Source organism: Ranitomeya variabilis, chromosome 8 (assembly GCF_051348905.1).
Source record: "Ranitomeya variabilis isolate aRanVar5 chromosome 8, aRanVar5.hap1, whole genome shotgun sequence".
NCBI lineage: Eukaryota > Metazoa > Chordata > Amphibia > Anura > Dendrobatidae > Ranitomeya > Ranitomeya variabilis.
The window spans coordinates 87,734,648-87,752,224 of record NC_135239.1 but is presented as its reverse complement, the minus strand read 5'-3'; the positions used below and the strand labels follow the sequence as shown (position 1 = coordinate 87,752,224).

Sequence of the window (17,577 nt, the reverse complement as noted above, 5' to 3'; positions counted from 1 at the left end):
GCTGTGGGCGGCTGTGCTGGGTGCGGTGGCTCAGGCTGTGCTGGGTGCGGTGGCTCAGGCTGTGCTGGGTGCAGTGGCTGTGCGCGGCGGTGCTGGGGGCCTGAGCAGGCGGGGACACCGGCGCGCTGTGGGGGTCAGGTGCCGGAGTCGCCGCTAGCTCAGGCCCCCGGCACTTGCTATAGTTACCTGGGCCTGATCCAGCGCTGCGCGCCGGTCTGTCTTCCGGGTCCTCTGGCTGTGACTGTTCAGTCAGAGGGCGGCGCGCATGAAGCGCGTCATCGCGCCCTCTGAACTGTGAACGTCACAGGCAGAGGATGTGGACCGGAGGACGGAGGAGCAGCGCGCAACGGAGGAACGGGACAGGTAAATATATCATACTTACCCTCCTGGTGGTCCCTGCTTCTCCGTTGGAGATCGCGGTGTGCGTTCAGTGTTTACGCATACCGCGATCTCCTGGGAGCGTCACTCTGTGGGGTCTAGACTGCGCCGGCGCATGCGCTTGCGCAGTCTATAGAGGCTTCGGACAGAGTGACGCTCCCAGCGTTATATTATAGATGTTTAGAATTTTATGGGTCCCAGCAGTTAAAACACCTTTTTCATTCAATGAGTGACTACATATCACAGCAATATGCTTTAATTTAACTTTCTTGGATAGAAAACCCCTTTAAGTAGTAAAATCTGTATTTGTCTTTAGTGTATAATAAATGCAAACGTTCCATGTTACAGATGAATGTTTTCTTTGGAATGGAGTACATGAGCTGCGGGGACTTTAACCAACTTCTAGAAAGGAATGGGCCACTAGACATCGTCAGTGCCAGGTAATGTGTTAAAGGAGTTGTCCGATCTCAGAAGAAAAGTCATCAGTCACTGTACATGACTGCAGACTGCCAGATTGTGACAGGGGGCGATGCGCACACGGTCACGACTTCCCTGTGTTCCCCAATCAGGTGGGCGATCCTGTGTACAATTTACACATTTGTGGTCACGTGCTGACTAGTCTCACCCGGCTTCTCTCAGTAGTAAAGAATTGAGAGACGTGCAGGGTACAGTCAGAACATAATCGCGAATATGTAATTTTCATACACTCATACATTCATTCATTCATTCATTCATTCCTACCTTCTCGAGACTGCAGTACTGATAGTGTGCACTTCTTACACCGTCACGATTCGGCGGTCATATACAGTGACTGCAGACTTTTCTTCTGAGACCAGACAACCCCTTTATAAAACCCTCTAAGTTAAGAGGAATAATACAGAATAATGCTTCTAATGACTGATATGATTCCCAAGTTTCCTCTCTATGGGATCTGATACTTATTCATTTTCTCTTTGTCAGATTCTATACCGCCGAACTGGTGTGTGGGATCCAGTTCCTCCATTCAAGAGGCGTCATCCACAGGTAATCTAGTCAGTGTTAGGCCGGGTCACACCAGCGTATATTCTCTCATCTAAGAGAATGCGGACGATTATCCAAATCCATTGATTAAACTCTGAACAGAATTTGATCAGAGTGATCACAGTGTGATCTCATTTTTTCGGATGAGGAGAAGATGGGAAAAAAAGTCTCCATCTTCTGCAATCAGACTGCACTCAGATGTCATCCGAGTGTAGTGTGATGTTTTCCATGGACTCATTGACTTGCCTATTGAAGCATGATCCGATAATCTGATCCAACTCAGGCATGTTGCGATCGGAAACAATCAGACATGTACATGGCCCCATAGAATAACATTGGTCCGAGTGCTATCTGATGTTTTGTCACCCAGTGACAGAATGATGCGCTGTACCTGGGGTCTAGTCGTCCTGTCTGGTGTCACAGACAGGAAGCTGCAGATGAGCGGCCGTCACATGTCATACAGTGATCCCTACAGTGCGCAGGTAGGGTACATAGTAATGGAGTCATCTCAGATGAGCAAAGTACAGCAGGAAGGGAAAAGAGGTTTATTCCCATCTGTCATCATGTGACCACAGATAGAAGAAGAACACTTACTTTATACTCAGGTTATTTTTCTTTTTCTTACAGAGACCTAAAGCCCGAGAACATCCTGGTGGCTGAGACGGGCCATATTAAGATCACGGATTACGGTCTAGCACTTGAGAACATGCACGGAGACCAAACAGCCACCGGTTTCGCTGGGACAATAGGTTACATGGCTCCTGAGGTGAGAATAGAATGTTTTTATTTTTGGTATATAAAAGGTTTTTCAGGTAATTTCACATTGATTAGCTTTATTTATGCGAGTTCATCAATATAAAATTATTGGGGGTCCAATCCCACTGATTAGCTGTTCTTACAGAGGCAACCAGAGCAGAACATCGCACCTCTGTAGTGTTTAGTGGTCAGTACTGAGGATCAGACCGTGTGCATTTCAGTAGGGACTAATCTGTAGTACCAGCAATCGCCACTAACCAGTGAGGGGAGCTGTGACGTCTGTTTATTGGTTATATCCAACCACCGGCGGAGGTGATAACAGCTAATCAGTGGGACTGCCGGGTGTTGGCTCCCACCATTCTTATATTGATGATCTGTTCTGCTCATCAATATAAAGTATTAGAAACCCCCTATAAATGATTTTCATTATAAATATCACCCATCCCCAGAAAAGGTGAGAAATGTGTGACCTCTGAGGGCTTCACTGCTATGTACCCCACAATCACCAAATGGGAGGACCAGAGACTCCTACTCTTCCCAGCCTACATGTCTACATGGATAGTGAACTATGGCCGACCAGGTGTAATGCTGAGTTATCTGGACCAGAGATGTCCTAAAGGGTTAATAATGTGTTATTTTATGTGCATTTATTACATTTATTATATAACACACATCAGATGTATCACGTACATCGGACTAAGCTGCTCTGTGTATATTAGACAAGGCCAGCCGCCACCTCCATACTATCAGCCATAATGCCACAGATAGCTCCTTAACCCCTTCATGGCATATGGCGGACATGCCGGATATATGTTGTGTCTCTGCTTTCATGCGGGCTCACCTGTAGAGCCTTCATCTTTTCCAGCAGATGATGGGTGATTTAATGAGCCATCATGTGCCTTTATCAGCTGCGGGTGTGACACTGCTCTGTCTACGTCCGTTAACCTGTTAAATCCTGCTGTCAATCTCAGACAATGGCATTTAACATGCGCAGGTGGGGGTGTGCTTTTTTCCATACTCCCATCAATGGGCCCATGACATGATCATGATCTCAGAAAATGGCAACACAAGTAAAGGTTTTTTTTTTACAAATCTAAGATTTTCTTTTTCACCACTTAAATAAAAAAATATATACATTTTGGTATGAGTAATTTCACTGACCTGGATAATTATATTGTCAGTTTTATCACATAATGAACATGGTAAATAAAAAAAATGTAAGTGCATCACATGATAAAACGAATGATGTCAAGTACAACTCGTCCTTCAAAAAACAAGCCCTCATATAGTTATGTGGACGGAAAAATAAAAAAGTTATGGCTCTTGAAAGAAGGAAAATGCTAAACCTAAAAAAGCTGACAATCTCTTGGTATGAAGGGGTTACAGTGTGAGCCGGTAACACACTGAGCCGAGCGTTGTGTGCGCCGTCACACCCATATATATTACATTCACTCTGATTGTCAATATATTTTATTAATTTCATTTATGGCGCATAATTATGGAAGATCCTTTGTGCCTCTGACTGAGTAGTAAGACTTACTGCCATTACTATAGGATCACATAACAATATGAGTGACATATACGTGCGGTGACAGGAGGTGGCACTACTAATAATGCTGCTCTATGGCAGATCCTGGACATGCGGGAGTATAACGCCGGAGTAGACTGGTTCTCGCTTGGAGTCATCATAAACCAGATGCTGACCAGTTTTTCTACCTACGATCCCGCAGTGTTTGATGAGTCCTCCTCCGGCGCCAAGGACATCATTGAACAGGTCAGTATGTTCCCGGTATAAGGGTTTAGTATTGGGGTCATACAATGTTAGTAGTCCCTGACCCGGAGGCTGTAATTGTACTGAACACAGCCTTACACAGACATCTTCTCCCAATCCTCAACCTTGTAAACAACATTTACAATGTCCAATTATGGATAAGAGAAGTAGAAATCCATCGCTTGCACCCCCTCATCACTAAATATCACTAACATATACCATCACAGCACACAACGCATCATGGAGAGCGACAATCAGAAAGAAGTGATCACTGTGTATAATCTTTACTGGTCAGATCACAGGGTTCACTTAATAAATCCTAAATACATTTCTCCTTTTCAGCTCCTCCAGGAAGATCCTGTCCAGCGACTAGGAGTCCATGGTGAGATCCGAGAACACCTCTTCTTCCAGCGAATTGATTGGGTCTCTGTGGAAGCCCTTAGGATGGCCCCACCACACATCCCTGTAGTAAGTAATGGGAAGAATTCTCCCATGGATCTGAATAAGATTCTCTCCCACAATCGTCTACGCTTTTGGTTCTGTGATACATTATGTTTAGTGTCAGGGTTGGAAAATAATGTGGCTCGCCTTAGTGGACAATGTAATCTCTTAGCAGTGTATGTCTAGTCTATAGGATTGTTCTTCTTTCAGGCCCTTTTGAGGGTTACATGCAAATAATTAACTAGTTATAAGTTCTGTTAGGTACAAGCCATTTAAAGGGAATCTGTCACCCCAAAAATCGTATATGAGCTAAGGCCACCGGCATCAGGGGCTTATCTAGAGCATTCTGTAATGCTGCAGATAAGCCCCCGATGTAACCTGAAAGGTAAGAAAAACAGGTTATATTATACTCACCCAGGGGCGGTCCCTTTTCGTTTCGGGTCCGATAGGTGTCGCGGTCCGGGTCCAGGGCCTCCTATCTTCTTTCGATGAAGTCCTCTTCTTGTCTTCCTGCCGCGGCTCCTGTTGACGGCAGAGCAAAGTACTGCTGGGCCTCTCTGACCTTTCCCGGCGCCTGCGCTCTGCAGTACTTTGCTCTGCCCTCAACAGGGCACACAAAGTACACCTGCGCCGAAGCCGTGGCAGGAAGACAAGAAGAGGACGTCATCGTATGAAGATAGGAGGCGCCGCACCCATCAGACCCGAAATTAACCGAGACCACTTCTGGGTGAGTATAATATAATCTGTTTTCCTTACCTTTCAGGTTACATCGGGGGCTTATCTACAGCATTACAGAATGCTGTAGATAAGCCCCTGATGCTGCTGGCCTTAGCTTATATACAATTTTTGGGAGTGACAGATTCCCTTTAATCAGACAAAGCATTTTTCCTGCAGACCTGGAAGTGATTCTAAAGAAGATTAATTTACATTTTTAAATAACATTTCTCCTTTTTATAGTCTACACTGCTAATTTAGACCAGTTGAAAAAAAACAGAACTGATGGAGCTAGGCCAATTCAGAAAGACCTATAGGTACAAGAGAACGAGAGACACCAGGAAGAACAAAATATATTCGAGTAAAAAAATACCAGTGTATACTGGTGTGGACAAAGAATGGAAAAACCACTCGGAAAACAAGGAAGACCAAAAGGAGGAGGCACCGAGACGCAGGTCACTTATTGCAGGAAATAAGTATCAGGACAAAGAGGTATCTTTCCTATATACCAACTGCTGCTGTGTTTCCATGATGTTTGATTACTACTTTTTATATAATATTTTCCTTTTTCATGTTGTTTGTGAGCGTCTTCTGTGACACCACTTACCGTACTAGATAATAAAGGTGTTTTTACTTTATAGAGACCTCTTTGTCCTGACATTTTTTTCCTGCAATAAGTAACCTGCGGCTCCGTGACTCCTCCTTTTGGTCTTCCTGTTTTTTTTTCAATACGGAAAGAGTCTGTAAACAGGTGAAAGTGTTCAGAGCTGAAGTGATAAGTACAGATTGTACTTGATATAAACACTCCTCGTTCTCACCATACTTGGGCTATTGCCTGTTACCTGCACATAATTCTGCATCCTATGTATGATGAGACAGAAATGTGACCGGCCATAGAGATGATTAGTGGCGCTGCAGCTCATTGAAGTGACCAGACGTCAGCTGCAATGCTCGTGGTGCTGGTTTTGTCTCTAAGATATTATATTCACATTTGAAAACGTTGCTTTAAAGGGAACCTGTCACCAGGTTTGTCCCATATGAGACCTTTCAGCCCTGATATACATCATTCTAATGTGTATATCTGTCCCCATTCCAACATGCAAGACAATAAAAAGACCTTTACATACTCACCTACAGGGTGTTCGGGTTCGATGGGCATCGCTGGTGTAGGTCCGGTGCCTCCCTTCTTCTAGCGATGCCGTTCCCCTTCTTGCTTCATGTGGATCACGTGTCCTACATCATCCACACAATGTCCCCGGAATTGCGCTCCTGAGCAAACGTACTTATGACCAGGGGGCAGAGTAAAGTCCTGCAGTGCGCATGCGGCGGAGCTCTTTGAACTTTCCTGGTGCATGCGCACTGCAGGACATTCATCGGCCCTTCACAGGGCTGAGAGAAGTACGCCTGCGCAGGAGTGTGATACCGGGGACACTGTGTGGATGACGAAGGACGCATCATCCACACGAAGCAAGAAAGAGGACGGCATTGCAAGAAGAAGGGAACCATCGGACCAAGACAGCGATGCCCATCGGACCTGACCTCCCGTAGGTGAATATTATAAAAGGCCTTGCTTGTCTTGCAGATTGGGTTGGGGACATATATACAGCATATTAGAATGCTGTATATCAGGGCTAAAAGGTACTGACCTTACTTCATATGGTACTAACCTGGTGACAGGTTACTTTTAATATTGAACTATTATTTTCAATACTTAAAGTCAAAACTGTTTGATTAGTCACTAAGTTCACCATGATTTTTTTCTGCATTTTTTTTCTATAGCCAACTAAGCCTAATCCCAGGTTCCGTGCTTTTAAGCAGTTCAGAGCGTTTCCATTTTTCAACTGAAAACCCTCAACAAGACACCAGCTCAATAAGATCAGAGCAAGCTGCGTACCTGAGCTTCCAGAAGACCACGCCGAGCATCGGATGTCCAACACCATCAGGGACCTCCAAATAGATAAGTGATAAGTATAGGTAATTATAGGTAAGAAAGGATAGGTATATTTAATCTTCAATAAAAAAAGAGAAAAAGATAAGGATAAGTATAGGTAAAAAGAATAATTCTAGGTAAGTATTGCTAAGAATGTATAAGTATAGGTAAATGTACAGTAGGTAAGAAAGGATAGGTATGTTTAATCTTCAATAAAAAAAAAAAAAAAGAAAAAAAGATAAGTATAGATAAGTAAGTATAGGTAAGAAGAATAATTCTAGGTAAGTTTTTCGAAGAATGTATAAGTATAGATAAATACAGGTAAGAAAGGATAGGTATGTTCAGTCTTCAATAAAAAAAAAGAAAAAAAAGATAAGTATAGATAAGTAAGGATACATATAGATAAATATAGGTAAGAAATGATAGGCACCGTATATTTAAAATTTAAAAAAAAAGATAAGTATAGATAAGTAAGGATAAGTATAGGTAAAAAGAATAATTCTAGGTAACTATTGCTAAGAATGTATAAGTATAGATAAATATAGGTAAGAAAGGATAGGTATGTTTAATCTTCAATAAAAAAAAAAGAAAAAAAGATAAGTATAGATAAGTAAGGATAAGTATAGATAAATATAGGTTAGAAAGGATAGGTATATTTAAAATAAGAAAAAAAGATAAGTATAGATAATCGCCCAGTGTAAGTGCCCCCTAAGGGTACTGTCACACAGTGCCATTTTCATCGCTACGACGGTACGATTCGTGACGTTCTAGCGATATCGTTACGATATCGCAGTGTCTGACACGCAGCAGCGATCAGGGACCCTGCTGAGAATCGTACGTCGTAGCAGATCGTTTGGAACTTTCTTTCGTCGCTTGATCACCCGCTGTCATCGCTGCATCGGTGTGTGTGACACCGATCCAGCAAACAGTACATACTTACATTCCGGTGTCTGTCCTCCGGCGTCTCAGCTTCTCTGCACTGTGAGCGCCTGCCGGCCGGAAAGCGAGCACAGCGGTGACGTCACCGCTCTGCTTTCCGGCTATGGTGCTTACACAGTGCAGAGAAGCAGAACGCCGGGGGACAGACACCGGAATGTAAGTATGTACTGTTTGTTTTTTTTACGTTTACGCTGGTAACCAGGGTAAACATCGGGTTACTAAGCGCGGCCCTGCGCTTAGTAACCCGATGTTTACCCTGGTTACCCGGGGACTTCGGCATCGCTCCAGCGCCGTGATTGCAAAGTGTGACCGCAGTCTACGACGCTGGAGCGATAATCATACGACGCTGCGACGTCACGGATCGTGCCGTCGTAGCGATAAAAATGGCACTGTGTGACGGTACCCTTAGTTATACATAAGCTTTATATAGTCTAGAGATAAAGATAAGGTAGAAATCTAAGTATTAGATAAGTATATAATACCCCATGTACAGGGGTGACAGGGCCCATCCAGCACTGACACTGCAGTAACCCAGGGATTAGCTGATCGCCAGGAATTTTTCCCCACACATGGGGTTGTTTCGCCTTCCTTTGGGTCACATACTCTTTATGCAGTAAATCCTATAAATGGCGCTGGATGATTATTACATTAAATTAAACTAAATAATATAATAGATAACAATAAAAATTAATAAACCCCATTCATTGTGTCTGTGTCTTCTTTATATTCTTATATTATAATGTTGGACGGCTGTTCTCAATCATATAGAGCTACAGAAAGATAAAGGCCATGTGCACACGCTGCGGATTCCATTGCGGTTTTTCCTGCGGATTTATCGCGGTTTCCATTGCAGTTTCCGCTGTGGGTTTACACCTGCAGTTTTCTATTGGAGCAGGTGTACACCCGCAGCGGAATCCGCAGAAAGAATTGACATGCTGCGGAATATAAACCGCTACGTTTCCGCTCGTTTTTTTCCGCAGCATGTGCACTGCGGATTTCATTTCCCATAGGTTTACATTGTAGTGTAAACTCATGGGAAACATGCTGCGGACCCGCAGCAAAATCCGCAGTGTGTGCACATACCCCCTCAAAGTAGATTCCCATTTGCTCATGTATGGGGATTTTATAATTTTGAAATCATTATTAAACCACTGGTAGATATTGAGTAGACCAAAATATGCTATGACCGGAGTTGCATCAAATAGTAATCGCCGGCTCCGATAAAGGAGGGCGACCAGTCACCAGTGGCCTCAAAAAATTCTTTAAAATAATAAACTGCATAAAAGCCGATGATGGAACACCAAACCTATCTTTAAGGTGGGTAAATGACACAAACTTTTTCCCATCAAAGATGTCATGTAGTTTAGAGATTCCCTAGTCAGCCCAGTTTGAATGCAGATCAAACAAGAAAACAGTAGCCAAAAAAAGAGAGGGAAGTCTCAGCATAAGCTCTTGGCAAAACTGCTTTTAATTTTGAGAAATTTCTGCCATGCCACAAGAACAGCTACAAAAATCGGATGATCAGACCGAAGCAAAGACTTAGAGGTGAATAAATTCATAATAATATTACAAGGTGGAGAATTTCTATTAAAATATAATTCCAATTCCACCCATGAAGGTGTATGATCTGCAGACCACGAATATTGACTCTGCTTAATTAAATAAGAGAAATAATAGGCCGAAACATTAGGAAGACCCATACCTCCATGCAATTTATGTTTATACAGTTGACTAGAGGCTATACGAGCTCTCTTGTTGCCCCAAACAGATTGAGGTGTGCCTGCAAACTGGTCAAATAGGAAGTAGAAACAAGTAAAGGAAGGGACCTGAAGACATAGAGAATCTTGGGAAGAATTATTGATTTTACAAATAAGGCACTTTCCCCACCATGATAATACTTTATCATCATAAAATCTAAGCTCTTTAGAAATGGTTCTGGGAATCAAGGAGCTAAGGTTTCTAGAAAACCTCAGACCCAAATAAACAATATCCCTCTCCACCCAACTCCAGGGCGAAATATCCTTTATACTCCGGATTTGAGAATCAGTGAGATTAAATTGAAAAATTTTCGACTTGGACTTGTTTATTTTAAAATATGAAAATAATGAAAAAATTTTAAGAAGGGTTTGTAAATGTGGAATACAATGACAAGGATTGGTAAGGGACAGGAGAATATCATCAGCATATAAACGTATTTTAAATTCCTTACGATCCGTGCGAACTCCCTCTATGGAGGGATTATCTCTAATGAGCTGGGCTAATGGCTCTATGGCAAGGTCAAAAAGCAATGGAGAAAGGGGGCAACCTTGCCGGGTACCATTAGAGATTTGAAATGGGGAAGAAAAGTGATTATTAATATAAATTTTTGCCTGAGGATCAGAATATAAAGCCATAATTTTATTTATAAAGTCCAAATCAAAGCCAAATTTTTGTAGGGAACATTTGAGAAAAGTCCAATTTAAGCGATCAAATGCTTTCTCTGCATCAAGGGAAATTAAAGTGGAGTTACCGTATATACTCGAGTATAAGCCGAGATTTTCAGCCCAAATTTTGGGGCTGAAAGTGCCCCTCTCGGCTTATACTCGAGTCATGATCGGTGGTGGGGTCGGCGGGTGAGGACTGTCATATACTTACCTAGTTCCGGCGTTCCTGTCGCTCCCCCTGCCCGTCCCACGGTCTCCGGGTGCCGCAGCCTCTTCCCCTGAGCGGTCACGTGGGACCGCTCATTAGAGAAATGAATAGGCTGCTCCACCTCCCATAGGGGCGGAGCCGCATAATTCATTTCTCTAATGAAGCGGTGCCGGTGACCGCTGATAGAGGAAGAGGCTGCGGCACCGAAGACCAGCTGTCCGGGGGAAGGAGCGGGACGCCGGGAGCAGGTATTACATATTTACCTTCCCTCGTTCCACACGCCGGGCGTCGCGCCATCTTCCCGGCGTCTCTCCGCACTGACTGTGCAGGTCAGAGGGCGCGATGACGCATATAGTGTGCGCCGCCCTCTGCCTGATCAGTCAGTGCGGAGAGACGCTGGGACGGGACGCCGAGGAGCTGCAAGCAAGAGAGGTAAGTATGTGTTTTTTTTTTTAATTGCAGCAGCAGCAATGGCACAGATTTATGTGGAGAATCTATGGGGCAACGGTGCAGAGCACTATATATATGGCACAGCTATGGGGCAACGGTGCAGAGCACTATATGGCACAGCTATGGGGCAACGGTGCAGAGCACTATATGGCACAGCTATGGGGCAACGGTGCAGAGCACTATATGGCACAGCTATGGGGCAACGGTGCAGAGCACTATATATATGGCACAGCTATGGGGCAACGGTGCAGAGCACTATATGGCACAGCTATGGGGCAACGGTGCAGAGCACTATATGGCACAGCTATGGGGCAACGGTGCAGAGCACTATATGGCACAGCTATGGGGCAATGGTGCAGAGCATTATATATATGGCACAGCTATGGGGCAACGGTGCAGAGCAGTATATGGCACAGCTATGGGGCAACGGTGCAGAGCACTATATGGCACAGCTATGGGGCAACGGTGCAGAGCATTATATATATGGCACAGCTATGGGGCAACGGTGCAGAGCACTATATGGCACAGCTATGGGGCAACGGTGCAGAGCACTATATGGCACAGCTATGGGGCAACGGTGCAGAGCACTATATGGCACAGCTATGGGGCAACGGTGCAGAGCACTATATGGCACAGCTATGGGGCAACGGTGCAGTGCATTATATGGCACAGCTATGGGGCAACGGTGCAGAGCACTATATGGCACAGCTATGGGGCAACGGTGCAGAGCACTATATGGCACAGCTATGGGGCAACGGTGCAGAGCACTATATGGCACAGCTATGGGGCAACGGTGCAGAGCACTATATGGCACAGCTATGGGGCAACGGTGCAGAGCACTATATGGCACAGCTATGGGGCAACGGTGCAGAGCACTATATGGCACAGCTATGGGGCAACGGTGCAGAGCACTATATGGCACAGCTATGGGGCAACGGTGCAGAGCACTATATGGCACAGCTATGGGGCAACGGTGCAAAGCATTATATATATGGCACAGCTATGGGGCAACGGTGCAGAGCATTATATATATGGCACAGCTATGGGGCAACGGTGCAGAGCATTATATATATGGCACAGCTATGGGGCAACGGTGCAGAGCATTATTTATATGGCACAGCTATGGGGCAACGGTGCAGAGCATTATATATATGGCACAGCTATGGGGCAACGGTGCAGAGCATTATATATATGGCACAGCTATGGGGCAACGGTGCAGAGCATTATATATATGGCACAGCTATGGGGCAACGGTGCAGAGCATTATTTATATGGCACAGCTATGGGGCAACGGTGCAGAGCATTATATATATGGCACAGCTATGGGGCAACGGTGCAGAGCATTATATATATGGCACAGCTATGGGGCAATGGTGCAGAGCATTATATATATGGCACAGCTATGGGGCAACGGTGCAGAGCATTATTTATATGGCACAGCTATGGGGCAACGGTGCAGAGCATTATATATATGGCACAGCTATGGGGCAACGGTGCAGAGCATTGTATATATGGCACAGCTTTATGTGGAGCATCTATGGGGCCATAATGAACGGTGCAGAGCATTATATGTGGCACAGCTTTATGTGGAGCATCTATGGGGCCATAATGAACAGTATGGAGTATCTATTTTTAATTTTGAAATTCACCGGTAGCTGCTGCATTTTCCACCCTAGGCTTATACTCGAGTCAATAAGTTTTCCCAGTTTTTTGTGGCAAAATTAGAGGGGTCGGCTTATACTCGGGTCGGCTTATACTCGAGTATATATGGTAATTTTTGGGGAATTAATTAATTTAATAATATTTATCAGCCTCCTGGTACCTTCAATGGATTGCCGATGCTTGATAAATCCAATCTGGTATGGGGAAATTAATTTGGGCAAAATAAAGTTAAGTCGGTTAGCTAAGACTTTGGAATAAATTTTGAGATCAGTATTAATTAATGAAATGGGACGGTAATTAAGTATTTGATCAGGACTAGTATGAGGCTTGGGAATAAGTATAATTGTGGCATCCAAATTTTCCCTAGGGAAAGAACCAACGGACGCAGCGGCATTGAAAATTTGAACTAAATGGGGGAAAAGAATTTCATGGAATGATTTATAATAATTATTGCTATAACCATCAGGACCCGGGGCCTCATAAGATTTCAATTGTTTTATTGTGTCACTAATCTCTTCTGCAGTAAAAGGAGCAAACAAAAAGTCTGCATCCAAGGAATCAAGTTGTGGAAGATTGACAGAAGACAAAAAGTTGTCAATAGATCTCGCACCTGGAATGGGAAGAGAGGGATCAGACCGCAAATTATATAATTGATTGAAATATTGTGCAAATTCATTTGCAATGTCCTGTGGGTGGATGAGAGAAATTACCTTAGGAGAAATGATCTTGTCGATTCGGTTAGGTATTCTAACCTTTTTAATTTTATTGAAGATAAAACGAGTGGGCTTGTGTTATGGACTGGTAATTTAGGAGCGACATGCGACTAGCTCTGAGCAGGTGGTAACTATACAGACCGCAGTTCCTGATCTTAACACAACACTAGCAGTAGCAGTGGGATGTTCCTGTCACTCCCTGGACACCTCGTCACAGCCGGAGAACTAGCTACCCCTAAAGGTAGAAACAGGAAAGCTATCTTGCCTCAGAGAAAATCCCCAAAGGATAGGCAGCCCCCCACAAATAATGACTGTGAGAGGAGAAGGAAATGACATACGCAGTATGAAACAAGATTTAGCAAAGGAGGCCACTTCTAGCTAGATAGATAGTACAGGAAAGAACACTGTGCGGTCAGTCATAAAAACTAGAAAAAGTCCACAGCAGAGAAATGCAAAAATCTCCACACCTGACTAAAGGTGTGGAGGGCAAAATCTGCTGCCCAGAGCTTCCAGCTTAGCTGAATAGATCCATACTGATAAGCTGGACAAATGAGCAAAACATAGAATGTGCTGAACAATAAAGTCCACAACAAGTGGACTGCAAAAGGACGAGCAAGGACTTATCTTTGCTGAAAGGGTCAGAATGTCAGGAAAATCCAAAAGAGCAGTGACTCCAAGCAGGAACAATTGACAACTGGCATTGATTGAGGGATAAGGCCAGACTAAAATAGCTGAGCCAGAAAGACGATCAGTGGAAGCAGCTGCTGATGCTAAATCCAAGAAGCAGCTATACCACTCAAAACCACAGGAGGGAGCCCAAGAGCAGAATTCACAGAAGTGCTACTTACAACCACTGGAGGGAGCCCAAGAACGGAATTCACAACAGGCTTGTTATGGGACATATAATGATTGAGTTTTGATTGTTTGACCGCAGAGTCATAAAATGAAAAAAATTGTGGCCCTCAATTCATTCCTAAGATGGGATAAATCAGTCAATGTTTTGAAACAAGGGGTTGGGCTATTGGCCAATGCCAGCTCCAACTCCTTCTCTTTAATCAAGGCTTGTAAACGTTTAATCTTTTGGCGGTTAAAATTTTTAATACTGGAGGAAATATGAATGAGAGTGCCATGTAGAACCGCCTTGTGCGCGTTCCACTGGAGGAATGGCTTGGAAGGGTCATACACATTCTCAGACAAATAAAGATTAAGAGATCTAGAAATTTCCTCATGGTATGTTGGATTTTGAAAAATAGAAGTATTACACTTCCACAGCGGTTAATTATTAATAGAGTGACCTTCAATCAATTTGGCAATGACAGGGGCATGATCCGAAATGGATTTATTACCAATGGATATAGAGGAAAATCTAGGGAGGGAGAACACATCTGATAATATCAGATCAATGCGAGAAGCTGACAAATGCGAGAAGCTGACAAATGGGAGTCAGAAAAATACGTGTATTCCCTTGAAGTGGAGTTTAAACATCTAAAGATGTCATAAAGTTCGTGAGTAAAAAGCCAATTATTTAAGTAGGGAAGTTAAGCCTATTTGAGGATGAGGCAATAAGTATATTATCAGGGACCAAATTAAAGTCTCCTAAAAGTAAAAGAATGCCTTTTTTAAGTGGTTCAATTTTTTTCAGCAACTTATCTTTAAATTTAATTTGACCCTTATTAGGAGCATAAATATTTACAATTGTGTAAATTTGGGAATTTTACTTGCAAACAAGGACATGAAAATGACCATTTACATCAACCAATTCCTCCAATAGTTCAAACGACAGGGAGTCTCTGATCAGGGTCATAACGCCTGCCCCTGTAGAGGGACCCGAAGCTTCAAAAACATGTGGGTAATTTTTTAGGGCAAATGCAGGATGATTATGTATCTTAAATTTAGTCTCTTGCAGGCACACCACATCCGCAACAGATTTATTAATTTCCCTCTGAAAGGAAAAACGTCTATTCGGGCTATTAAGACCCCTCACATTATAGGTAACCAAAGTAAGCACCATGAGAGAAAAAAGAAAAAATTGGCGTTAGTAGGCAATCACCGGCTGGATAATAACAGGAAAAAGAAATCACTACCAAGACTAAATAGACAAAGAAAAGTACAAACTATAAACTTTACAGTACTAGAGCACTAGAGGGAAACCAAGAAAATGGCTCTCCTTCTTGTACCGGGGGAAAAAGTCCGTGCAGTGCAATGCCAAGGAGACCCTCATTAGTACCAATAACAAATATTTAAGATTAAACAAATGAATAGTAGAAGCACAATACTAGAAAACCCAGGTACGCAAATCAAAAAATGACAAATTGAGCTCAAGTGACATGGCCTGGACCTATGGAAGTAGATGCAGGAACAGAAGAAATAATACCGTGGGATTTCAAAAATAGGAGACCCTCCTCATGTGTAAGAAAAACTGCATTTTTCCCCCTAGAATTAAAGATGAGCCTCAGAGGAAACCCCCACTTGTAAGGAAGGCCTTTCTCTCTCAGAACGGAGGTGAGTGATCTAAAGTGCCTCCGACCCGCAATAGTTGCTTTGGACAGGTCAGCAAACAACTTAAGATGGTGATAGGGTTCCGGGAGTCCTCCTTTAATTTTGACCAGGTTTTGTATTTTCTCTTTAATATGATAAAATTAAATTTTCATGATGACATCTCTAGGGAGGTCTTTAGGGACAGAAGAAGGCTTAGGAAGACGATGGATACGATCTATAATGAGATCCGTATCAGAAATATTGGGAATTATCCTCCTAAAAATCCTCTTAACAAACTCAGGAAGCTTAATGGCCGAGATATCTTCAGATATACCTCTAATTTTAATGTTGTTACGACGGGATCTGTCCTCTAGATCTGCCAACTTAAGCTTCAAATAACTAATCTCTGACTTACAGTCAGACTGTTCCTTTAGGGACAGTGCATGTGTCTTTTCCAATTCTCCCAGTCTAACTTCATGGTTATCCAATCGAGAAGTGAAAAACTCGAGTCTCCTGAAATATTTTTGTCTTTTTGTCCATATCAAGACGCAATCTGGCGCTAAGTTTATCAACCAGAGTATTCATACACGCCTCAAGATACACGGTACAAGACAGGGAAGACACAGATGGTTCCTCGGACCTTGGCTTGGACTTTTTTGGACTAGGATTGGGAGAGTAATTAGTAGAGTTCTCTTCCGAAGAATTGGTAATGGAGGACCGCGTTCCCCCCCAACTCGAGGAACCCTTCCTCTTTGAAGAGTAAGAGAGGTCCATGGTCTCAGTAGGAATGAGTGAAGAGGGAAGTTCCACACCGAGCTCTGCTAAGCAAGCTTTAGGCGTGGACGCGGAATGAGAGGGCCTTGATAGAGGACTGTGAGAGCTCTCTCTCAATAGGAGAATGAGACTTAACTGGACTCAGCAAATTAACTGAGTCCCTTGAAGAACCACGATTAGCCCGTGGGTCCTTATTTTGTTTTTGAGCTCTAGAAGAACCGGAAGATTTAGCCATAGGCAATTTAGAGGTGAGATGACTCATGGTGTCCAGCGGTATTATAAAAAAGTGATTGAAGGTAAGACAAGGTCCCACCACAATGTGCTCAGATGAGTACCAATTGACTAGGAAATTACAGCCCCACCCCCAAAAGGAGTCGAGGGAGCAAGTGCCAACCAAAGCAAAACAATACCTAATATGTAAATAGGTAGATATATAAATATACAATACAAATTTGTTATAAGCTTTATATAATTATTATTATTTATGTGTATTAATTTGATCTGTATTGCATTTAATATATTCAGTTATTCTATTATTTTTATATATATTTTATAATTATTAATATAATCACAACCAACTCCCACTTTATTAAAAGTAACTGCTAAAAAGAAATGTACCAAACAGACCTGTTCAGGCAATAAAAATACACACCCGTTCCCCACCCTCAGGCTTGATAAAAATCTTGATTTTTAAAAAAAAATCAAAAAAATCAGATTTTTTTGATTTAAATCAGATTTTTTTGATTTAAGTCATTTGATTTAAATCAGATTTTTTAATCAAGTTGTACACAAGCAAAACTTTGTCTTTTTGCAAATCTAATTGTTTTACACAAATAAAAATATTAAAACAGTTGATTATGAAACCTAATAATTTTTATTTGCACTATTAAACACTCAGAATTGAACTACAGAGAGTAAGG

The 17,577-nt window shown here is 42.9% G+C and overlaps 1 protein-coding gene across 1 annotated transcript; it reads left to right on the top strand.

Moving 5' to 3' along the window:
* The first annotated feature begins 738 nt into the window (after positions 1-738).
* On the top strand, positions 739-7,036 carry LOC143787308 (protein kinase C delta type-like). Its single transcript, XM_077275924.1, has 6 exons — positions 739-818; positions 1,339-1,401; positions 2,026-2,164; positions 3,785-3,928; positions 4,268-4,393; positions 6,860-7,036. The coding sequence occupies exons 1-6, from the start codon at positions 745-747 to the stop codon at positions 6,923-6,925; spliced, it is 612 nt and encodes a 203-aa protein (XP_077132039.1). The 5' UTR covers positions 739-744; the 3' UTR covers positions 6,926-7,036.
* Positions 7,037-17,577: the final 10,541 nt, after the last annotated feature.

What these genes read in the sequence shown, in the direction of transcription:
- LOC143787308 (XM_077275924.1), top strand. Translation starts at nt 745, where the DNA reads ATGGAGTACATGAGCTGCGGGGACTTTAACCAACTTCTAGAAAGGAAT. An exon ending in TAGGTTACATGGCTCCTGAG is followed by an intron (nt 2,165 to 3,784) that starts GTGAGAATAGAA and finishes GCTCTATGGCAG; the next exon opens with ATCCTGGACATGCGGGAGTA. An exon ending in CCAAGGACATCATTGAACAG is followed by an intron (nt 3,929 to 4,267) that starts GTCAGTATGTTC and finishes TCTCCTTTTCAG; the next exon opens with CTCCTCCAGGAAGATCCTGT.